Raw genomic sequence first — 24,697 nt, 5'->3', positions numbered from 1 at the left:
CGGGCAAGGTGGGCTGGGGGCGGTGTGGGGGGTCCCACGGGGCGGCTGCTTCCAAGCGGGCAGCGGTTGCTCTGCCTGAGCTCTCAGGCGCCGGGATCCTCCTGAGCGGCTCCCAAAATCTCCCGGAGCCCCTGGCAGGACCCATCCTTACACTGCAGCGGAGTTGAAGCCAGAAACTTTAAAAAAAAAAAGAAAAGTAAAAAAAAAGTTAAGGTTTTCATACACAGTATATTTATAGTGCTTGGAATAATTTATATACCTTTGCAGTTTGGCAGCGTATTGCCAGATTAGAGGGGTGCTGGTTTGTATCCACTTTGTTAGTTTAAATGACTTCACAAATTGGAAGGCAGTAGCGGAACCAGACCTTTAGATACCAGGCTTGTTAAGCAGGGCTTGCTGCGTTTGGTTTGTTTCATGTTTAAGTTGTGAATGTGTCTCTCCCTAAGAGGACCAGTTAAAGTGTATATGAAGAAACAGACTCATGTGTTGGCCATTTAAATGAGCTCAGACCTTGTGAGATAGTGCTTCAGCTCTGTGTCTCCCTAAATCAGGACTGTTTGGCAGCATGTTTCCTTGAATACTTTCTCTACTTTAAGAACATGCTGCCATAGCCAGAGTTGACATAGAAAGAAGTTTGATGATGTTTGTAGCAAGTTCCCAGCTATCGTGGACTTGCCTCTCATAGGCTGTTGGAAGATGGCAATGGATGTTTGGAATGTCAGTCTGGGTAGTAAAGAGAACATTGGGTTCTGATCCTGACCTTTCCATTTGGGGAGAAATACTGATTATGTTTCTTTCCTCAAATACAGAATGGGCTTAAGAAGCTTGCTGTCTAGTATTGAGTTCTGAGAAAGTAACAACACAGAGTTTTGATCTCTGAACAGACTAACTTGGTGTGAAAGTCACATAAAACTAGTATTTTTACTTTTATTTTTTGAAATGTTAGTTTCTAAACCAGTTCAACCTGGTGGTGGTCCACTTGCTCCCTGACTCAGACAATGACTTCTGTCATTTTTCCAGTGGTGGCCATAAACAGATGCCTAAAAAGAACAAGAAATAGGAAGCATGTGTGTTCTTTTCCTGTAAAGCTTTTCCGATTTCTGATGATGTGGAACTCCAGGACTTCAGGAGAACTAATAAAATAGTCTACCAGAGAAGTGGTTTCTCCTGCTAAGATTTTGTTATCTTATGCCAGCCTATGTTTTACCTGTCCTGTCTGTAGCAGAGGAGAATTAAGAATTCCTTTCAAGTTGCCCATCACATCCACAGGAGACAGCAGTGTCACCATTCAGGGCTTGCTTGGCCTCTTCCCGAAGGCATCCCAACTGGACTTCACCTTCCTCTTTCTCACTGGGGAACTGGAACCACAGTGCCCTTTCTGTTCCTTGGGTTCATCTCAACCTAGTTTAAGTCTTTCAGAGAAATACTTAGTAACATCCATTCTGCTCACACCTGAAGCCTTTCTTTTCTAGCAGAAAGTGCACCTATTTTGTCAATTCCCTTGTCCCAGGCAGAGTCTGTATGGACCTAAGAGAAGTGTTCTTCTGTACAGTTTCTCTTTGTTTCACCTCTCTTGAACCAGAACAAACCCATGTATGCTTTTTCCTCCAGAGAACAAGGCTTGTTACCTGTATTAGTGATTTTCACTAATTGCTCCCCAGAGATTTTCCTTTCTACAGGAAATTATCCTTCTGAGCCAGAGGCACAAAGAAACACAGCTATCTTTGTTACATCTGTTACATCTCAGTATATCTGACTAGATCTGTAATTTGCATGCTTGGAAAACTTCTTACCTGAACACCAAATGAATCCCTCTGTTCTTCTTTCCACCCTTCCCCATGTAAAATATCATAACTGAATGAATCCTTTGTATAAAACATAGCTTTACTTACTTTTAAAGTTGTCACTTTCTCTCACTAGTCAGTTTCAGGTTTCAGTATTGGTGTTTGTTTTTATTGTGGTTATAATGTTGGGGTGAGAAGTTGATGTTGAGTAAAGACATCTGAGCATAGTTTTTGGTTTGTAGTGACCAACTACAGATTAGGGCAACTTTTTATGGCAAACATTACAAAGCTGATGTTAAGCAAACTACTTATTTAGTTGAAAAAATAATTTTGCAAGTAATGTTTCATGTACTAGTATAGAACTTCTCATTCTGAACGATTCCAGCCTATCTTAGTAGTAATGTAAGTACCATGCAATAAATTGCTTTTATGTGTAAAATGCACATAGTATATTTTTTTAATTTTTGGAAGGACCCCTTGCCTGCACAAATTAGTATATCAGTGACTTTAAGGTCATGGTACAGATATTAAATGAAACAAACCAAAAAAAAGGGAGGCAAAGTAATGTTTTTTTTTGAGCCTGCATGGTATTCTTTTACAGTTTAAATGACACTTCATTTTCTTACTCTGATGTGACAAGGCTGCACAACTAAGCAAAGTTGTACCTATTCGTATGTATTTTCATGATCAGACACTGTCTATAGGGAGTTAATCTGAGAAACAAATCCACTTGATTTTACTTTCTCGTGACCTAAAAAATGGAAGGAGTAGAGGAAGAGCACAAATACAAGAGCCATATTGGCATCACTTTTTTTTTTTTTTCTTTTGGAAAGAGTTTTTCTTTCCTATTTTGTTTAAAGAAAAAATAAAACAAACTTTTCAGAGTTTTACCCCTGTAAAGTAGGAGTTCACACAGGGATAAATACACATTTGTGCCCATAATGCAAAGTTTTATTGGAACATTGGTTGTATAAAGAGTTGATGAAACAGTTATCCTTATTTGAGAGAGTCTAGGAGCAATTCTTTGATGTTTTGTGGCGAGGTTGGATGGTTGGAAGCCTGGACACTTATGAGGAATATTATTGTTGCTGCAGAGGAGAGAGCGCTGCTATAAAGGTGTCACAAATGTAAAAAGGAAAAAAAAAAGGGGGGGGGGACATGCTCAGAGCATCAAGTAATTATGTTAGACTTGGTATGTTGAGGAGATAAATGATAAATGCTGTCTTCTTTTGAATACTTCAGAAAGGAATAGTATCTAGTAGTATTACAACAGACTGATTGATGAACTCTAAGCAGCAGTACACTTTTCTTCTGTCTCTGTGCATATGGTTGGGAAATGTTGATAGTGGTGGTATGTGTTGGTCTGGGAACCTTCAACTTTTTCAGAAGTTAGCCAGGGACCAAGGCTCAAACCAGCCAGGTTAACCCCTGACTAAGGTAAAGCATAATAAAATTAATGCTTTGTCCTATTCAACATCTGGTTAACGAGCAAATGATGTTATGTAGTAATAAATGAATGATTTTATTTACCTCTTGAATGGAAGAAAGAGCTCAACAGACTAGTGTTTCACTATATAGCACCTTTTTGAGGTGGCATGTTAATTGGTCTGTCTTGTTGAGAATACAAAAATACTAGATGGCTTTTCAGGAAGAGTTTGACTGTCTTTCCAGTCATCCACACCCTTCCTTTTTTATTCTGTTCTGTCCTCCTCAAAGTGCTTAAAAGCTTTTTTTTGGTTCCTCTTCTGGAAGTATGCGTGTCACTTGTAACTTTTTCACACTTGTCCAATATAGTCACTAAGAATTTTGTCTGGTAGCACATGCATCTTCTAGATGATCCCCAGATGACCCCATTGGAGCCTTTTCTTGTTTTACAAAGTGATGAGTATTAGGTGGAATAAACTGAGGCTCAGGGACTTTTGAAAGTTCACTACTTTGGGCTACATTTGGTAACAAGTTATCAGTGACTATCTTCTAATTGGAGGCATTCTTTCCTGGCTACAGTAAATAATTATTCTCTGTAGCTGCTGCCCTCAACATTTCCCAGCAACACAAATGTAACTAACTTATCTCCCTCAGATTCTCACAGCAATTCCCTCACTGTCACAGTAGACACGTTAATGCCTGTGTGCATCCGTATTCCTTCTTGCCCCTTTATAAAATGTTATGCTCCACTTCTTACTAAAATAGGTTGGGAATTATTATTATTATTTTTTTTTTAATCTTTAAAAGCCTGTGCAGCTTGTGGTGAGGTAATTTGCTGTGTGTTTCAGAAAGATGTAAAATCTCTGTTCCCAGAATAATTTTAAATCAAATTATTCTAGGGCTGAGGTTTCAGGGAGGTTGAGGGTGGATACACACTATCCAGCAGGCTTCCTCACTCTGGGTAGCTGACAGAGGAAAGGCCCTTGGTCAAGTGCTGGAAGAGGTGGAAATGTACAGGAAGAGGTCTTGGATTATATCAAGAAAATATAAAATTTAGGTCAGGGAGCGGTGTTAATGTGCAACATGAACTTAAAGCTTTTCTTGTTATTTCTCTAATCCTGTGTTGTTTTGTGTCTCTTTTTCCTCCTTGCACTCCCCAGCCGGCCTGGGGAGTTGGAGCATGTAGAGCCGGTGGTGGCTGTGGCCATGGTCTAGCCATGCTCCACCCCCTGCTCACACAGACTATGTGTCATGTCTCCCTTCCCAGGGCACGCTGTAGACTCTTGTGGTAGGGATAGTATTTCCTAATTCTTTGTTCCTAGAAAGCTCCCCTGTCATTATATGCAACACCTGTGGTATGTCACAAACCTGGCGAGAAATGGCACCAGGACACAAATCAGAAGGCCTGCAACTGCTTCTTGGGTGATGCCAGGTGTTGTTCTGAGTAAAGAAGTGCTAGGAGGAAACTGTAGGAAACTTTCCAGTAGTGGTAGTTGTTCCTTGAACACTCTCCTGAATTTGATTTTTCCTGGGACAGTTCTGGAGTAGCTGTGGATAAGCTTGTGTCTCATTGTCCTTGAGCAGCAAGCCCAGCCCCTCCCAGCTGTCCTGTCCCTCTGCTTTCCCTGGGCATCACCTCCTGCCATGCCATGGCCCTCTGCGGTCAGTGACAGAAAGTGAGCCCAGCAGGTTCTGCAGTGGTGACATGACCTTGTTCAAAATACAATTTTATTTTATTTTTTAAATTATTTTGTGTGTGTGCAAATTTCTACTGTGATACTTGAGATGCACGGCCTACTTTGTCAGGTGCTTAACGGGCATGCGACTTTTTCTACCAAAGATCTGGCTGCATGCAGAGGTTCATCAAATCATTTTGTATAACAGAGTAGCTCTGTTGCATTCTTAAAGATACAAATGTAGCAGTATTCATAAAGAATGTTTCAAGCTAAATTTCACATTCACTTTGTGTTTGATCTATATTTCTAATTTTTCTTTCTTTTAGAATGAGGTGTGATGTGGTTTTCTTTTTCCCCTTCGAAATTCTACTGTAGGAGCATGTCTGAGATATGAAGGGCTTATTATACACAGGCACAATTTTGGTCGTTGTTGGTTAGGGTTTGTTGTTGTTGTTAATCCTTTTTGTTCAGCATTGAAGTCTTAATATGACACATCCAAATAAAGCTTAAATCACAGCAGCAAAAAAATCTTGGAGCTTTTAAAAATGTAGCTGGTAAGTAGTGGCTTAGAATAGCCCTTAGGATAGTGGGGATGGTTATATGTCATCAGCAGGTTAAAGTGCCAGTAAAAAGGAATTAAAAAGCTGGGATTTGTCTGTGTCAGAAGATTTTTACCCTTGTATCTAGTTTTGTCTTTTCCTGTATCATTGTCCTTATTCTGGGAATAATTATATTTATTATTTTTTTTTGGTCTTTAACCCTTCTCAACCAACCTGCTTGTTCCGCATTCACATTTGCTTTTTGCTTTACCCTAATAATCAGGAATAATTGAAATATACTTTTACGACATAAAGACTTACAGGTGACCTACACTGTTTTTATTTCTTTTGGCCTTAGTTCATACATTCCACCACGTAACACCAGTTGGGCTTGTAAATATTGTATAAGCTTAACTATGATACAGTGAAAGTATGAATTTTAGGATTTTAATAAAATTAACTTCAAAGATAGTATAGTTATGGTAGCTATGGTAACTAACACTTACTAATTAAAATATGCTAAAATTTCCAGGGGAATGAAAAGGGAGAAAAATGTAGTTTAATGTTTTGGTTTTCATAATGTAATGGTAAAACATTTTTTTCCCCATGGATCGCCTAAGTGCTAGTCAGTCAATTATTTGTTGTTGTTGTTGTTTTTTATTAAACCCTTTAAAAACAGTAGAGGCTAAACCACAGTGGGATTTTTGTATGTAAACTAAAACCCACATAAATCTACCAGCTATTTCCATAGGAGGCTCATTCCCTGTGCAAGGATAGTTGAGGCTTCCTGGAGTGTACCCTATAGGCTGCTGCTTTGTCTGCTGAGTATCTGATAGGCAATATCTCCATGGGTTTGTGGCTTTTCTGGTCAAGAAATCATAATCAGGGTTTGGTCTTATTATAATTATATAGTATAATATGGATAGGGCAGCCACACTGAGAAATTGTACCTGTTGTTGAGACTGATGATCTCTTTAAATGAACTTTGAACTGGAAAAGAAAGAAATGGCTTTTATTATAAACAGTTTTATGTAAAATATTTCTCATGTTTAACCTTTTGAAACCTGAGTCTCAAAGTTGAGTTTCATATGTAGGTAGAGAGGAAAGTTTTAAAGAAGAGCATTTTAATGTCCTGCTTGTTTTCAGGATTTCTTTAATTAAATGGTAGTATTGTACTGTATTTGTTTCGGAAAGGATTAAGAGAGTTGCTTCATAATAGCTGTAATCCTTTTTGTTCAACATGTTCAGAGTATAGTAGGAGTATTAACACACCTGCACAACACTTCAGTGCGGTAGATAGGGGCAGTAAGATGGAAAGGTTGAGTTATTCAAGGTCAGTATTTAAGTAAATGTTGGATCCAGGATTAAAACTGTCCTCAGCCTTGTAAAGAGCATGGTTTCCTGTTTCTCAGCATAATGTCTTGTCTTTACTTGATCTCCCAGGGCCATCAGTTTCTGCTGCAGACAAACACTCTTCTAACACTACTAAAAGTTAAATGGGAGTCTTGTGCTGACAAAGAATAAAAGAATAATAAGTATTTCTAGCAGAGTTTCATTTTGAGCCATGTTGATTTTGGTTGATTATTCCTGAAGAGACTTTGTATTAACTTTTGAATTAAGAAATAGATTTCATAATTATAATGAAAAATAAAAAAGAAGGTGTATTTCACTTTTAATTTGCAGCACAAGTCTGAATTGCATCTGGGCTGATGCTCAGTAAATCTGAAACATCTGCTGATAAATAAGCACTTGGAAAAGGGGAATGTTACCAAATATTTGAATGTCTTCATAAGTTTTAGAAATTTTACTTCAAAGGGGGATCCACATTGATAGCTCTCACTCCTAGCAGTGTTAAACTGACTATATCTGTTGTTCCACTAGAGGAAAAAATGTGCATTCAGACCTCAACATTTGTTCCCTTAGTAGCTGGCATGGTGGGTTGTTGTTTTGGTTTTTTTTGTGAGAGCAGCAGGAGGTCCATCCTCTATGAATTTCCTTGTATTATTGTATGGAACATTAATGAGGGAGAGTCAGTCTTGATACAGGATTTCAGACAGAAGTTAGAGATTGAAGTTGTTCGTATCATCTGTCCTCTGCTCTTTAATCTTTCTCTTCCTTTGTACTGAATATACATGGCTTGCTCTCCATCATCAGTGACCAGTCTTGATTTAGGCTTCTGGCACATCATCCTTCTTATCCATCATCTCCCAACCTGCCAAGGGGTAGTTTAAGACCTTTTTATCTTGCCTTTTCCCAATGTGGTTAAGAATTATTTTCAGTCTAGTTCCTATTCTTTCCACTTAATTGAAATGCACTTCACAAGGTTTAACAGCCTTTTTGGCCACTTCCTCAAGAGCATTCCGTCACCTTCACATGCTTATTGACCCTGCCTGTCACAGTGCTGCTTGATACATTGTTCTTCCTTGACACCTTTGCTCAGTCTTCTTTTTGCTCTGAATTCATTCTTCTAGTCACTTGTTTTTGTGTTATTGTCATCTTCTCCTTCTGGGGATGTGTTGCAGGACTATTTAGTTCTGAATTTTTTAGGGGTGATACTAGCCCAGGTGATGGCAACTCTCAGCTCTACCTTTTTGTTCTGAACTGTTCTCATTTAAATATGTTGTTAGCTTCCCTTTCAGATATCCTTATGCAGAAACCTTTTTCAGCTTGTGCTTAGGGTGGCTCCACATATTTTTATTGATTTTAGAGTGGGGAGGAGGAAAAATATGTTTTGTCATTCCCAGCTCAAAGTCTTGCTGTGTATTCTGCTTTATTTGCTCTGTTGCTTACACCTACCTTTACCTTTCTGTCCAATTAAATATACATCATGTAGTGTTTTCCCTGGGTCCTATGTTTTTCTGTAATCTCTTTTTTTCTGCCTTTCTGAAAAAGCTCTCCCATAGTCTGCAAAAATTGCAAAACAGTATAGTAAAATACACTGTCCAGATGCTGAATTGATTGTGCCAGCACCTGATTGACCTCACTTTGCACACACCACCTCCTTTTAGCTCCACCAAGTTCGATAGCACCTGTCCTCTTCAAATAGCTTTTGCTAGTGCTGTCTGTTATCCTTTGTTGGTTTTTACTGTCATTCTGAGTTTCTTCTTTGGTCTGCACCTCAGTGTACTACTCAGAGGTGTTTTTATGAGATTAGTTTTCTTCCTGAATATCTTCTGAGCCTGCAGGATCATTAAATTATCTGAACTCTCTTCTGCTGATCCTCTCAAAGTCCTTTTTTACTGTTTGCATTAAATTAGAAAATAATTTGATTCTTTTTTTATTTCCAGTTTCAACTAGACTTGCTGGTTTGTTTGGGTACTATTATGTTGGGGTTTTTTCCTTCTTAGTCGTAGGGATATTGATTATTGTTTATTTGTGTTAAGTGGCACTTAGGAATCCATGCCCTGTAGTGCTTGGTGTATGTGTTTGTTCTGAAGCACAAAGTGTGCTTGTGGTTTACTTGCTTTGGTTCTCATGTGTATTTTACTTTACGAACTGTAACTGATGCACAACCTGCTGAGGCAGGTGACGTTTTCTGCTCTGTAGAAGCAACCTGCCTAAATCAGTAGCCAAGCAGTTCAGTGCAGCAGTGTGGGGGAATTTTGTACAGGTGTTGCCCATATGTGTTGGGTATCTGCCTGGAAATGGGAAGGGTGATGGTAAATTTTTTCATCTGTCAGTGTATCATTTTTCACAAGGGGTGGAATTTTTTTGAAGGCTTAAGGGAAGGACGAATTTTGCTCAAGGTTCTTTCATTATATTATTGTAAGATTTATAGCATTGTCAAGCCCTTTATTTGGACTGATCCCAGACCTGCCATCTCTCATCCTTTTGAAGTGCAGAGTTCTCTTCCTCCATTTTTTCAGCTTTTACTCCAAAGGTGGAAAAAAATCAGCATTTGAGCTACTTCTTGGAGGGATTAGTTTGTTCAGTCCCTACTTCTAAATTAGAAAGTAAGGAATTTTTATAGGAGACTCTGAGATTTCCATAGTTTTATTCTACATCCCACAGTCGTATTCTCAATTTTAGAGCACTAACATATTTTTACTTGAATTTAACCAACTCATATCCTGCCCTGTCAAAGTTGCTTTGGCTGCCTCAATTCGCTGCTGCTCTGGACATAAAGCTATTACCTTTTGGCCTGGATCCACCTTTCCTGACCCTGAAAGAAGGCCTGACTGAAGAAAACATTCCAGGAACAGTTTATCCTGTTCTAGCTGATACAGATTGTCTAAGGCAAGCATGTTTTTTTGGCTTTTATTTCAGCACTGCTGAGTCCAAATATCTTCCTAATCACCCTGAGATTTCTTAGCACTTCACTTTCTTCTTACTACCCAGACAACTTTGGTAGATGGTTGTGTGGGGAGAGATGCTATCACGTGCACTGGCTCTTGTGCAGAACTTTGTGGGGTTGACTGGCAGGATCTCTCCAAATCTGACCTTTTCCTAGAGTGCAGTTACTCCAGCATGCATTTCTCTGTGTACTGAATCCCAGAATACTGTGGTCTCAGTCTGACATTATGGCTACTGGGCACAAAGGCAATTTTTCCTAATTTACAGGTGTCTTCCAGAATGTCTCTTCTTAAAGGACAATGTTGTCCATTCTTCTGCCGTACTTCTACCCTGTGTATTTTGTTACAAGTACCTAATTAGGTGTATTAAGTGTGAGTTCTTAGTAGCTGGTATCACTGAACTACTTATTCTGTATGTTGGAAAAGCAGTAGACATGACTTTATGTCAGTTTGATCATGACCACCTAATGGAAGGTGTCATTTTTAACTTGTAGCAAGATTTAACTGATTGGGGACAAAGTCCAGAGAAGTTTTTCTGGTCATTACAAAACAGGGTTCTGAGCTACAACATTTCTAGGTTTTCTCTTCTCTCTCTCAAGTACATTCTGTGGCTTTAGGCATATCCTGGTTTTCTTCTGGCTCAAAATAGGTGTGTGTTGCTTTTTTGTGGGACTCTTTTTTTGTATCTGTCTTTTGTAAGCTGGCACAACAATAGACAGAGAGTCCTAAGAAGAACTGCTCTAAATGCATGTTCATGTTTCTCTTGCCCCTCCTCCTGGTCTCTTCTCCCTCCCATCCCTTTTCAAATTCCATTAATATTTACAGAGCAAGAGCCAGTACTCCAGCATTAGCCTCAAATTCAGAATGAGATTTTTCTGGCTCTATCTGCAGCTAATGTAGAAGACAACAGAGGTTAGAAATGCACTTGAAAAAAATAAAAACAAAAGGCCTTTTCATATCCAACACACTAGATGAGTTGTCTATAAACAGGCCTACAAAGACCAGAACATGTGTAAGAAAGTATTACACATATTTTTGGAAGGCAGAGGAACAAAATTATTTGCTCATTGATTAAATTAAAAATCCCCGTGATTTAACTTATATGAACTAATTTCACCATTGTTTCTTCCAATTTTATGAGGGGAGAAAAAGGTTCTTTTCTTCAGCTTACTGAATCATATTTACAGCAGTAAAGTCAGAAAGTCAGATGAGAATATTTACCATACATGAAAGAGAGCAGCGTTGATAGTTGTACACCAAAATATATAAACTAAGCATTTGTAAGGGTGTCTAAATAAACATGTGTCTTTAGTCCACCAGTGAAATTCTGCTAACATAGATTTCATAGAAAAAATGAGCAATTGGGAGGAGAGAGAATGAAGAATACAGATAATTTGGATTGTTTTATTTGAACCCAAACTAATTATTTTATTTCATATCTGTTGTTCGGTGCTTAAAATGTTATCTTAACCTTTATAAATTGACTTAAAAAAACAAAATGAAAAGATAAATATTCTTATTATTCAATTTTTTTAAAAAAATTAATCTTGTTTTATGCATTGGAGAGTATTTGCTGACTTCCACTTTAGTCTGCACATGCAATTATTCCTCTCTGACCCCTTTCCATGAGTGTTTCAAGACTTGCTTTTCCCTGGACATGGGAAGGACAGCTTGTGTTCTTTTGCAGTTTGCATGGGGATTCTGGTACTGGTGACCTCAACTATTTGTCAGCAGACCATTTTTTTAACTAAGCAAAGTAACCAAATTATGTCCATCTTTTTGTGAGGCCAAGGGTTATTTCAGAGCATAGAAACTGAATCTACATTCTTTAAATGTAGAAGGAGTTCATCTGCATGTTCAGTGGAAGGCAATTTGGCAAAGCAGTCAGGAGAAGCTGACTCTGCAGTATGTGTGCACTGGTTTCTCTAAGGAGCAGTGAGAACAAGTTTAGCAAAGAAATCCTCAATCTATCAGATGTCCAAAATATGTGGTAACACAAAAAAGTTTGGTGAGGTTTTTTTTATTCAATATGGATTTATTTATTCTTTAATTTCTGTCCTTCCAAAAAGGTACCAATACCCATCAGTCTGTCCTTTAGTCTGTAAAACGTTTATTTTTTTTTAAGAAGGGCTCTCATTTTTTTCTTTGCTCTCTGACAGTAGAATTGAATTATCTCCCTTTTGTGATGAGCCTGTGTTTTCCAGGTAAATGAAAATGTAAGGGTTTATTTTTCAAAACTGAAACAGTTGGATTGCCTTTTTGTTTTACTGGGATAAGCATCCACGATGCCCTGGGGAATGGAGAATGCTCTAAATAAGCCTAGCTGTTTTTTGTTGTTTGTTTCTTTTTGCATCTGTCTTCGTATTTATTGCTACCATCTGCATTTCATTTCAGGTTGTCTAATGTCTTACTCTGCATGTTCTGTGCCTATCCTCTCTACACAGCCTTGGGCTGTAATATCACCATTTGCCTACAAGAGATCTGTTTCTATCTGTAACAAAATGAATTGCATTCATCTGTGTAATTCATTTCTAATGAATGCCTTGCTCCTCATTAAGCAGTGATTTACCTTTGTTTCCCTTTTCTACACTGTCAACACTAACCATTTTGAGGTCCTGTGGAGACATGCTAATTTGAGAAAGCAAAAGTCAATGCAACCAAGGACTCACAATGCCATCCTCATTGGCACTTTTAGAAATGTTCATGGGACACTTTGTGGAATACAGTTTGCAGGTGGATAAGAAGACTCTAGATGTTTTCTTTCTCGCTCATAAGCTTTCAGTGTACAAAGAAAACACTTCAGAGCTTAAATGCATTTCTCCTTGTCAGTGTGTTGAACAGGTAGCCAAGCTTGTGAATCTTGAAAAACATTGTCTGCTCTGCAAGACTTTTACGGATCACAGGCACATGTGGGGAGACTATACTCCTTATTCCCTGTCCCCTCTGTACCTTTTCAGGAATACTAAAATATCTCAAAAAAATATTTTGGAATAATGTTTTGAAATAGTTAATTTTGAAATATTTTAGTATATTCCAGACATGAAAATATTTTACTTCAAATGTTATGAGATTCTAAGATTAACCATTTATTGACTTTGTGTGTCTAAAGGAAAAGGATTAGTACTATGAACTAATGCAATAGGAGCTGAATAGTATTTTTCTTACAGATTTGGTCTGTTTTCAACTTTTCTGTAATACCCTTTCAACCTATCCTGCAGCATCCCTTTTTCCAGCACTGCACTTTGTAGAGCAGCAGAATCTGCCATGTGTGCAAATAGACCTGTACTGCTGACAGATGATGGTTAGAGTATAGGATGAATTACCAAGTACATTTTCACTTTAAACCTAAGCAGGGTTCGAACTGCAGCAACAGATTATGAATATGAAAATGCTGTTGGTAAACATAATTTATGGAAGTTGTTTTATTTACAACATCTTTAACTTCTACTTTAGGGATAGTACAGGCTACTCATTGAGACTTTGGTTAACTCACATTAATTTAGCTTTGCATTTTACAATATTTATCCTTGTCTTTGACCAGACTGATCCCTTGTTGAAACTCTAGAATTGTCAGTTGGCATCAATTGAGTTTCACCATGGATGAATCTGATCACAGTATTATGAAGGGATTGAAGCATGGAAGGTTTTTTTAACTGGTCTTGCCTAAGTCATGTAGTACTTGGAAGTAAGAACACTGATTAATGTAACAAAATTTTATTTTTAATATACATTTTAGAGGACAAAACTGACCTTGAGAACAGTGTGATGCAGAAGAAAATTAAAATCCCCAAACTCTCTCTCAATCACGTAGAAGAAGCTGGGGAGGTTACAGATTATGGGGAAGAAGATGTGGAGCTTAGACACAGTAAGGTACTGAAGTCTTTATTTTTTTTTCTTTTCTTTTTTATTTTTTTTTCTTTTTTGTTCTTTTTTCTTGGAAGTGCTTGGGGCATATACAGACGTCATAGCTTAAGAATTCCAGGCCTGCTTTTGATCCCCTTAAAACACTGATTTTGGTGAAGTTGGGTCAAATTGTGTGTGGGTTGGGGTAAGGGTTTTCAAAACCTGATTTATGTGCAATCCAATATTTTCCTGTTTATACTGTCTGCACAGCTTAATTGCCATTTGAAGCTTTTGGAACGATGCTCTTCCGCTTTGGCCCAGAATGCTTTAAAAGTCACCAGTTCCATGAATGTTGAGCAGCTGTTCTTGGTGACATTTATGACCTATTGCACGCTGCTTGTTTGGAATGGGAAGGGGTGCTCTAAGACTTCCCAGCAGTGGGAGAGAAGATAAATTGATAGGATTGCATCCCTCCATTGTAACTGCCAGTTGCCTTTTTAGATCCAGATGTCAGAAACCTACTATGTAAACGTATATAATTTTATATATCAAATAATTTCTTTAAAAGTCTGCCAACCTTCAGAATAAAATACTACTCTGTGGCTTCATGTGTTTTGCAGCTGCAGGAATAATACTAGTGCATTTCTGTATGGTGGGCCAGCATTTCTTTTTTGTTTTATTTTTATTTTTTTAGACCATGCGTGGAGCAGGCGTACCATCAAATAATTTCATTTTCTGCCACATTACTCGTGGATATTGTGGTATGGGAATTGATAGTGTCAGCTCCTTGTCTCTAACCTATGAGCTACATTTGCTTTCCTTGCAGTTGCTTGGAAGTTCAAATGCTTTTTCCATATTTGGCCACTAAAATTTAGTGATTTTTAATTGTCACATTTTAATGCCACTGTCCAGGCCCCAGAAAACAGGTGTGTTTTAATTTCTAGGGTTTGTGCAGGTGCCTGAAGGTAAATTTCTGCTGAGAGTTCAAATGACATGAAGCCTCTGCAATGCAGTACAAATATAGAAAGAATCAGTTGATGAGGGGGAGATGAGGCTGGATGATATATTCTGTCTCCAACTTCTGTGTTTTCAATTCCTTTTCAGTGTTTGCTGATAGTGTTAACTCGGTCACTTGCATCAGGCAGTTCGGTGAATGTGCTACAGGAATAGTCAGAGAAGGTTTTGTCTCCCTGAGTGTGGGAAAGACAATCCCTCTGTTCACACAACAGCTTTGTATGGTATTCTGCTTTCATCTCTCATGTTGTTACAGGTGATAAACATAGCACATACTTGATTCTTTCTTTTATTAGAAAGCCATTGCTGTTGAAAATCTAAATGTTAGGGGTAAACTTTAAAGGAAAAGAGATCCGGATCCACTTTTTCTTAAAGGAAATTAATCATATTTATTTATGGAATCAAGTGACCTATATACACTGAGCTAGCAAGTGTTGAACAAATGCAGAGAGAAAGGCCTTTAACTGCCTCAGAAGTTTGTACGTGCATTTAGCTGAATAACATGTGCATGATACTTATGATGTGTAGCCACTAAGAATCTGATAGGCAAAACGTTTTTGTAGGCAGACTTTGTCTTGCTTTTTTTCGGATGACAAGAACATTAACAGTTTCCAAGTCTGTAGAACTTGAATTTTACTGCATCTTACTGCTCTCCTAATTAATTTATTTTTTTATTGTAACATGCAGAGGCAAGATGGGAGGAAACAAAGCGAAGGTACACACAAAAGCATTGAAGCCGTTGTTGCTCGCCTTGAAAAACAGAATGGGATGAGTCTCAGTAATACTTCCAGCCCTGAGGAGGCTTTTATGGAGACTTCGGAAGGCTTGAACAATATGGACGATGCTGTAGTTCCTCGGATTCTGTATGAAGAATTGTTGAGGAGTTACCAACAGCAACAAGAAGAAATGAGACACATTCAACAGGAGCTTGAGAGAACGCGGAGGCAGCTTGTGCAACAGGCAAAGAAGCTAAAGGAGTATGGGGCACTCGTGTCAGAAATGAAAGAGCTCAGAGACTTGAACAGGAGACTCCAGGATGTACTGCTTCTAAGACTAGGTAGTGGTAAGTGCCGGACTTAAATGGGACAAGTTTTAATGAATTTTGCAAGTGTGATCAATAGTAATGGAAACGTATTTGAAGAATAGCAGTGGTTGTTAAACTGGACATTGAATGTTAAAAGGGTTTTCTGCTATGGCTGTACAATATGTGTCGAATTTGTATGCTATGTACGTCTGGGTTTTTCCTTAATGATAGCAGAGGTCTTTGTGCTGGTGTGGTTGAATCAGAGTTCCATTTTAAGTAGCTGTATTTTAAAAAGTCTCTGACCTTCTAGTATGTGCTGAAAAAGATAATAAAGCATCATCTGCAAAATATACTAATATGTTCCAGTTTAAAAAGATTAAAAAAAGAAGAAAGAAAAGGCAATGAATATTTGGGCTAAAACTATTTTATTCTTTTCAGTTAGGGATTTTGTTTATTGTTGTGTAAGTGACTGTGTTACTTTCCGTTTCCCGCCCCCTCTTCCCATTAGTAGCTCATTAGAGTGTGATATATTCCTGAAGTTCTTAGCAGTGGCTTTAAGCAGCCATGCTATTTGAAAAATCGTGGTTTGTTAAAGAATAACTTGAAAAACTTTTTATATTAGTGTCCTGTTTATCAACACTTGTTACAAAATGCAGGTTTATGTAATTTGGATTTAAATTTTAAGTATCTCAATTCAGTTGCTCATTTGTTTTGGTATATAACAATTATTTAACCATTATGTTGGAATAAATGGGTAAAAAGACCAAATAAAAAGATGGTGCCCTTGGAATACCTTCAGATATTTTACTAATTTATATTTAATTGCTATTAGTATGTGGTACTGCTGTGTTGAAGATTTGCTCGGTGACTGAAACTTGGTTAAAATTTGTGCATCCAAACTTAGCATGCTATTTCTTATGTCTGCCTTTGTGTATCTGGAAATTTGATTTTTGCATGTAAATTGGATATTGGCTCTTCTACTTGCCTTGAACGAGTGCATGCAGTTTGCATGTGGGTCTGAGTTCCATTCACGTACAAATCTGAACCTGGGAGAGCATGTGCTTGTGCTGTAGCATGTGTCACAGTGTGCCCGCAGGTTTGGGGCCAGGGTCTTGAAGTAGCAACTGACAATTGAAACTGGGTGTTTGATTGTGAATGCTCATCGTTGTTACACTGTCCTTAATGAAAATGTCATTACTTATTATAAACATTCCAGTTAGCTTTTTAAATAAAATGAAATAGGCAAGGTTTCCACAGTCTGAAAAACATGATGTGGTTGGCAGTAGATTCCACTGAGCTTTCTAAAATTTTCCTTGGATGGAAAGATGTTTCTTCATCTGCAAGTAGTTAGCTGGAATTTATGTGAATGGAGCACCAGCCAGATGTTGGTAGGCAATGGGGCTGAACAGTGTAAAATACCAATTTAGTTGGTAGACTTGCAGCAATTTCGGTGGTGAGACCAGCAGTGAAATGAAGACAGCTTCTGAATTCTGTCTTGTTTCTTTCACTTTAAGAAAGAAGTGATACATTTTATACTTGAGCTAAAACAAGCAAGCTAAGAAGAAGGAGTAAAAAAAAAAAAGGCAAACCAGAAAAAAATCAAAACAACCAAACAAAACCCTAAAAAACACAACCTCTTGAAAAAATGCTGAGTCTTCTCTAAATTCTGGGCTTGAATTTCCATTGTATCTATCTGGGACCTCCTTTACAACTGAAAATAAATCTCGATTACATTGAAGATGAGTTCTCTTAATTCAATCACACACCTGGACAAATACGACCTATAGGTAACTTCAACAGAAATTCCTTGTTATTACTTGTATGGAACTTTTAACGGATGGCAATGGTAGAATTTGGCCCTATGGGCTGTCCCCTTCATGGAATGTGTGTTTCCTAAAACTCAATTGTGTTAACCACTGATACCTCTATGGCCTTTCCTTGAGACCTCATTCAGAGTAGAGAAATGACCAGATGCTACAAAGATCAGTACAAAATGTATGAATTTTTAGAAAGGGAGGCATCTTCAGAAAATTAGAGAGTCTGATGACAGTATGAAAATTGCTACTTTTAATCAAGAAATAGATCTGTAAAAACTCCTTTAGTCTTCCTTGCTTTTCCAGCTTGCAAATGAGATATGTTTAGGTAGGTGAATAATCTCTGAAAATTGTTCAGAAAATAGATTACATCCTGAACTCATCCACAGTTGTTGCAGCAATCTCTTAAACCTAGTTTCAAATTACAGGTAATTTATGTTATGCTGCACTTCTAGCAGGCTGGACTTAATGCAAACTAATTGCATTTCTGTTTCACCTTAGAGATTTCTGATTTCTTTGCATGAGATGACAGCTGGTTTGTGCTGATGAATTGCAGCTGTGGGGAGCACGTGCTTGTTGCCATTTTAAACTTGCAGATCAAATATAGAACAGCCTCTTGAGCTAACATTCTGTCAAGCATTCAGTCTCCTAATTTCCCATCAATATGTTGATTTCTGTGAGCAGCTAGAAGTCAATGTATTCTGCTTTAGACCTAGGCCTTCATCTCTGCTAAACTTGAGCCACTCTTGTGGGAAGTATGAGGTTCTTAATCTTTCACGTGGTGACACTCAATTGCTCTTTGTTTTCAAAGAGCCTTGAAAACAGATGTGGTAAATGGCAGCAGTGTAATCAGCACTGACCCATGAGGATGTATTGAAGCTTCTTTATGATTTTGATGTGCTGTTGCCCAACAGATCCCTTCCTGCAGGAGGCAGGCAGTTGACTAAGGCTCTAGGGACCAAAGCAGTGGGGGCATGTGATGACTGTCATGGAAGAGATTACAGAATCCCTCATCTGAGCACCATGAACATTGTGTGCTGCCAAAGCCTCTTTTTCTCTTGCCTACTTTGGGATTGGGAAGCCTTGCAATCCCAGGCCTTAGCTGTTTGTATTTGTTCTGTTACACCTAAGAACATACTCATTTGCCCTGTTTTACTCCATAGAGAATAAGGTGATGCTCCCCGGTAGGCCTAACTTTAAATATAGTCCCTGGACTGCAAAAGCGAAGAATTTCAGTAATTTCTTAAAAAAACTATTTGTCCCCAGCATAAGATCTGTGCAGTTTACTACGGTTGTACAAAGCCAGAAGTAGTGAAGTTGTATTGGGTAATGTCTGAGTGTTGTTTACTCCCTGATAAATACTGCGTTTTCATGTTGTGTTGCCAGGAATTAGTGTTACTCTTAAGTCAGGGAGTATATTCACCTTCACTCATTCACGTTAAATCACCAACACACATACAGCCCCTGACATGATTATTATTAATCCCAGTTTAATTTTAGTGATCCAGTTTACAGTGTCTTGGGGCTGACACTAGGAAGAATGAAATGGTATTTCTGTCTTGCCGTGTGTAAGGAATTACTGTTACTCAGATTTTCTAGATTGATTTGGCCTTTTGATGGAGAAGAAGGCCAAGGTTTCTATCAAGTGTGAGGACAGAAGGTACCATGCATATAATATTACTACTTCTCAGACTCCCGTTGGTGTTCAAATTCTTGTAGACCACGTGGAAAAACAGATTTCTGCTTGCAAATGTATATTGACCACTTTATTAGTTCATTTATTTTGGTTTATCTACTAGTTTTTCAGTGGTGTGTAGCCTAAGATGCATTTTTTTTAAAAAAAGAGGTTTTAGAGGAAAGCCTTGTACCTCTTCATCCTACATTTGATGTTGCTGGCTTCTCAGATATTATGGAAACTTTATGGTCAGAAGGAGAAGGATTTTGCATTAAACCATTTGTTTTCTTTTTTGCATTCTGAAGAACTGTATTTTTTTAAGATCCTTATTACATAAGTACTGTCATTGATAAGCCTTTAGATAGTGACAGATTTTTGTCTGTCCTGTTCATCATCTTTAAAGTAAGATGCAGAGCATGAGAGCTACAAAAAGAGGAAGGTTGTAGTCTGTGGTGTGTGGTACACTGCTCCCATTAGCATTATGCAGGTTGTATGACTAATTCACAACATTCCAGGTTGAAAATGGAGTCTTTACTAGCTGGTGAAAGTAGCTGTGAAAGCTACCTAGTTTAGATGCAGATTTGGAAAGAAAAAACATCAATAGAATATAAAAGAAGACATTTTAAAGGGTTTGGTGACTTCTAAGCAAGAAGTAAAGCATGAATTGCAGTAGAGCTTTTTCTGACCTGTTTGAGCTATGCTTGTTGTGGACTTTAATCGGCTGTTTTTCTTGGGGGAACTCTGGAAACCAAATTCCAGCTGTGTCAATATATTGCTATAAACAAAACAGTAAAAGGCTTCAAAATAGCAACTAGTAAAAGTGTTCAAACTGAGATAATTGTTTCCTTCTAGGAAGAAGGTCATTGTCCTTAGGTGTGTTCCTCAAAGTGACTTTCAAAGTATAAGAAAACTTAAAATAGCACTTTGTTGAAGAATGTGTTTTCAACTAACAACTAAAAGTTCACTTCTTAAGTTTACACTGGCAATTATGTCTCTGCATCTGCTTGTTCAGATGTGTCCCCACAGAGATCTGTGCAGGCTTTTTGGGGTTTAATCAAACCAAGTTTTTCCCCGAGTCTGAATCAGTTTAGCAGTCTCAAGTTTAGAAAGCTTAGTTTGTCTTGGTCGTGCCATTGTATGTGCATAATAGTTGAGGTGCAAGGAAGTTGAGATTACAAGGAATGTATAACGCAAATGGTATGTTTTTTCTTATCTCCCTATTTGTGCCATGCTTGGCCTGTATATGGCTCTTGAGGCACTGTTGGTAACACTGCAGTGTAGGATTGTCTGAGTTGCCAGGACAACTTCTAGTAGTTGCTCAGTGTCAAGTGGCAGTCAGCTGAGAACATTTAGCCTGCTATGTAGGTGTAGACAGAAGAAGATATAGGAGAAATGTCAAATACTGACAATTGAGGAAATGCTGGTGTCACTGTATAATAATCTGTAAATCACAAAGGAGGAGGAATGAATACTTCACTTGTTCCAGGTACACGAAATATTTAAGATTCGTGTCTGAAGATGTGAGCTCTGGTGCCAGCTTGACTTGCAGAGTTAGATCAGTTCGGAACTTGGTCTGTCTGCACAAACACTGAAGAGGGTTGCTGAGCTGTGATGGTGACCTGATATTTAATTGTCATTTGTTGAAGATGCCCAGATTGGGTTGCAGAGTGCTGCAGTGCTCTCAGCTCCAACCTGGGACAGTATAGCTCTTACAAGTGGGTGAGTTTATCCTTACAGTTCTTGGAAGTGGCTGATTTCTGTGTTGTCCAGGGTCTAAGCTAGCAACTTCACAGTGTTAATGAACCACCATCCCTGCATGGAACTTCAGTGACTGCTGGAGCTTCTCATGACATCAAGGGACAATGATAGGCTTGGGGCTGTAGCCTGTTCCTAGGCTTCTGGAGTAACAGCTGCAATGAGTGGAATAATTTAATCCAGTTCACAAATTATTTTATTTTGTTTTTCTGCCTTTTTAGGAACAATTTATACATTTGATCTGGAGAAGAAAAGTTGATGACTGAAAAAACAGTTATCCTTCTTTGAAGCCTCAAGCATATGCTTAGTAGTATTCTGTTGTGTAATCTGTGCTTAATTTTTGTTGATTACATTAAACATAAAAAGCAGTGTGTTGAATGGATTGGACAATTGAATTCTAATTTATGAGGTTTCTCTTAACCTTGAATGCTTTCTATGCATGATACTTTATCATATGTAGCCTAAGCCTGTTTCCTTGATAGCATTTCTGTAGATCCTCACTATTTCTAATATACCTCTGTTATATCTAAAGAGATTTCTAATGTCTAGAAAGTTTGTAATTCTATATGGATAATTTATATAACCATCATAGTAAATTATGCCAGTTTCTATGCAACTATATAGGAATTCTTATGTGAAGAATTGCTATTGTTGCTTTTGGTTTATAATTTCAGTGTCATTTTAACACAGTATCCATAGCGTACATTGAAACGATCCTACCCATATCTATAATTGTCCAAATCCTTTAAGAATAAAATTAAACATTTAATGTTTCTAAAGCAGAATTACTTATCCTGCTTTTATTTATTGACATTCAGAAGTAGGATTTTTATTTAGACTCTTTCTGACTTTAAAGTGAACATGACTAATGCGTTATGTTATGCTAACTGTTGGTGATGAAGTGATTGATTTCATGTTCTGTGGGATAGCAGACAGCTCTCTTTTCTTAACTGTCTAGGACCTGCCATTGAGCTTGAAAAAGTAAAACCAGAATCAATTGAGCCTGAACCAGAGGTACAGAAGACCTTCAGTGAGGAAGCAAATACATCAACGTACTATCCTGCCCCCGTTCCAGTAATGGACAAGTATATTCTCGAGAATGGAAAGGTATTTTAAATTCAATATAGCATGAATAGTTTCTGAATGTCCATTAGGCGATTTTCTTGTGGAATTTGCCTTGAATTTGCGTTTTTGCATGGTAGCAGCTTATACAGACTTGCTCAGTTTTCATAAAGGTATGCTATTATGCTGTGGAAAAGTATGCAATTACACAAGTGTGAACAGCATAGTAAATTGTCCTCAGTGATGAGACCATTGAATGCTGTGCAACACCAGGAATATAATTACTAAATATGCATGCTCAAGCACATGGGCATGGTCTTCAATTGGTGACACACACAAATCCACTGACTACAGACCCACATTATAAAGTTAAGTTAGTCTGTCTAGCAGAAATACTTTTTTTCTAAAAGTTCTTTCATGTTTTTTAATGTGCTGTACTAATCTTACAGAGAAGCTTTCATGTTTTAATTGAATTGGAGTCCAGTAGATAATAATGAACCCTGGAATGAAAATGGGCTCCCTTGAATCTGGTAGGAGCGTTGCCAGTGAATTGAGCTGATGTAGTGCTACTGTACAGACAATTTTATAAAGCTGGCAAAACACCATCTAGCTACAGTTTTCCAGAACCTGACTGATAGTTTTTCAAACTTCAGCATGTTTAACACATTGTCCAGTCGTGTACTGAAGGCTGCTATTATAGCTGTTGCCATGACCATTAAATGAACATAATCTTTCTTTTACAAAACTGTATGTCCTTCAGAATTGCCTGTGCAGATCCTCTTTCTTAAGCTATGTATGCATTCAGTACCATAATCTGAGAACCTTTTAGGAGGAAATGTCCATTTCAGCTTTGGCACACAGTGGAGCAGCATGGAATATTATCTTTTCAGATTTGTCTTACAAAACTGCACAAGTGTCTGTCATTCTTGAAGACGAATTTGACGTAATTGTTGAGGACAAAATGTATGTGAAAAATAGTATAATCTTGGCAGTTTGACAGGTATTTGGTTCAGATGGCTTTTCTTGCCTAATATATTTAACACATGTAATTTGTGTGTATATTTTGTGTATCTTTGTGCAATGAAAACTTAGTATATATTCCTGTGAGAGTTTGGTTTACCTCCTTTTTTTTCTGCTTAAGGTCTGTGAGATAGGGCACGTCCTTTAGTATTTATATGCAGCTTTTCCTGCACCTTTATTTCATCTTCCAGTTTTTGGCACTTCTGTTCCTGAAATTTTCTCTGTCTTTGCAGATATCAATATCTCTTTAACTTTCCTTTTTTAATTTTGGCCTTTCTTTAATTGCCTATTTATTGGGACTTCAGCCAAGTCAGGTGCCAGAAATGTGAAATAATAATGTACAATATGTTGGCAGGTGATTGTTTTCAGTTTTCTCTATTTATGCCTTTTTTTCATTACTCTTTTATTGACATACACCACCAGAGTAGTTGAAATACTTTTTTAGAAATCTTGTCCTTTGTGGCATCGGATTTGATCTTTTTAGGATTCTTTCAAAGCAGATAAATCTCTTCTCTCCAGAGGGAGAACAGAGTTACTGAAAGAGCCTGTGGCATTCATTTAAAGAAAAGAAGAAGAGAGGGGGAAAAAAAAAAAAAAGAGTTCATCATCTGAGACATGTTTTAGATATATTGCACATGTTATCACAGTTACTGTGGTGAGCATTGCTTTGGATTTGCTGTTGTTTCTGTTGCATTGTGCCTGAAGCTGATCCTGCAGTTTCAGAAATTGGGGCTAAAGTTCCCATTGATTTCATCAAGCCAAGAGTCTGGCCCATGGGGCAGCTCTTCCAGCAAGAAGGAAAGGCCTTCTAAATCTGGGGTACAGAAAGCTTCCCGTGGCTTTGGGAGTAATAAGAAATAGTACAAAGCCTGTTTTACAGAGAGGTAAACTGAGACATGGGCAGATTAAATTCTTTGCACTAGTAATGCTAGAAATAGAAGAAGAGAGATAAAAGATTTCTGTCTCTGTCAGTCACGTGGTTGCTGTTAACATAAGTGTTTCATACCAGTGATAACTTTTTTTAATAAATAAAGCATCTTCAAAGAAGAGATGATCTGTCTGGAACATAAATATTAAAGTATTTGCTGTAACTTGTTGTTTTCTTTTAAATAACTTGAAGCTAATGAATAATGTAGTAGTTTAAGAGACTAAAAAGTCTTTAGCGAAGACAAATCCCAATTTTAGCAGAGGGAAATCAGTTTTTTGATCAAATACAACAGTCTACAAGTAATGTATTACAGACATCCAAAATGCAGCATGTCACAACATTCCTAATCCTAGTTATTTTCTAAGTAACTTGCACTCATTTCTGCTGATAACTTTTCCAAGATCAAGGCAGAAATAACTGAATTATAACTGTAACATGATTGTTTTAACTCAGGTTGCTCACTGTGATTGAAGTTATCTTACAAAACATGCAAAGAGCTGCAGAAGAGGGTGAATTTTTTAAAACATTGTGAAGAGGCTCGAGAACAGAGAAGGAGGGGGAAAGAAAGGGTGTTCATGTGTTTATAACTAGTTCCTCTTTGTCTGTTATGAAGTTTAAATACCATGTGGACTTGTGAAGTTTCTTTAAATCCCTTTAGTGTTGAAAATTCTGTAGGAGAGGCAGCCTGCTTTTTGGTTTTATACTTTGAAGAAGTTAGGCTTTTAGTTTGTTTCCTGTAAGGAAGCTGGTAGCCAAAACATTAATTTTTTTCCTATTTAAATTTTTAACCAAATAGCTGCTTTTGAAGGATACTGTTGTAATCAAAAAAATCTTTGCATTATAGCC

The 24,697-nt window shown here is 37.7% G+C and overlaps 1 protein-coding gene across 5 annotated transcripts in view; it reads left to right on the top strand.

Moving 5' to 3' along the window:
* The window catches only part of LOC127386921 (BEN domain-containing protein 5), a 911,971-nt gene that overhangs the window by 538,289 nt on the left and 348,985 nt on the right, over positions 1 to 24,697 (top strand). The window contains exons 2-4 of one of the 5 annotated variants that reach the window (XM_051624632.1): positions 13,453 to 13,586; positions 15,261 to 15,630; positions 21,800 to 21,948. The exons of 2 other annotated variants lie outside the window; for them this stretch is intronic. In XM_051624632.1, coding sequence (XP_051480592.1) covers positions 13,453 to 13,586; positions 15,261 to 15,630; positions 21,800 to 21,948 — 653 coding nt within the window. Of the gene's footprint in view, positions 1 to 13,452; positions 13,587 to 15,260; positions 15,637 to 21,799; positions 21,949 to 24,697 lie in introns of all 5 variants that reach the window. 2 more of the 5 variants (XM_051624631.1, XM_051624633.1) reach the window with 2 other exon arrangements.

This window comes from Apus apus, chromosome 7 (assembly GCF_020740795.1).
Source record: "Apus apus isolate bApuApu2 chromosome 7, bApuApu2.pri.cur, whole genome shotgun sequence".
NCBI lineage: Eukaryota > Metazoa > Chordata > Aves > Apodiformes > Apodidae > Apus > Apus apus.
Note: the sequence above shows the minus strand (reverse complement) of the source record. Positions and strands in the feature narration are given on the sequence as shown.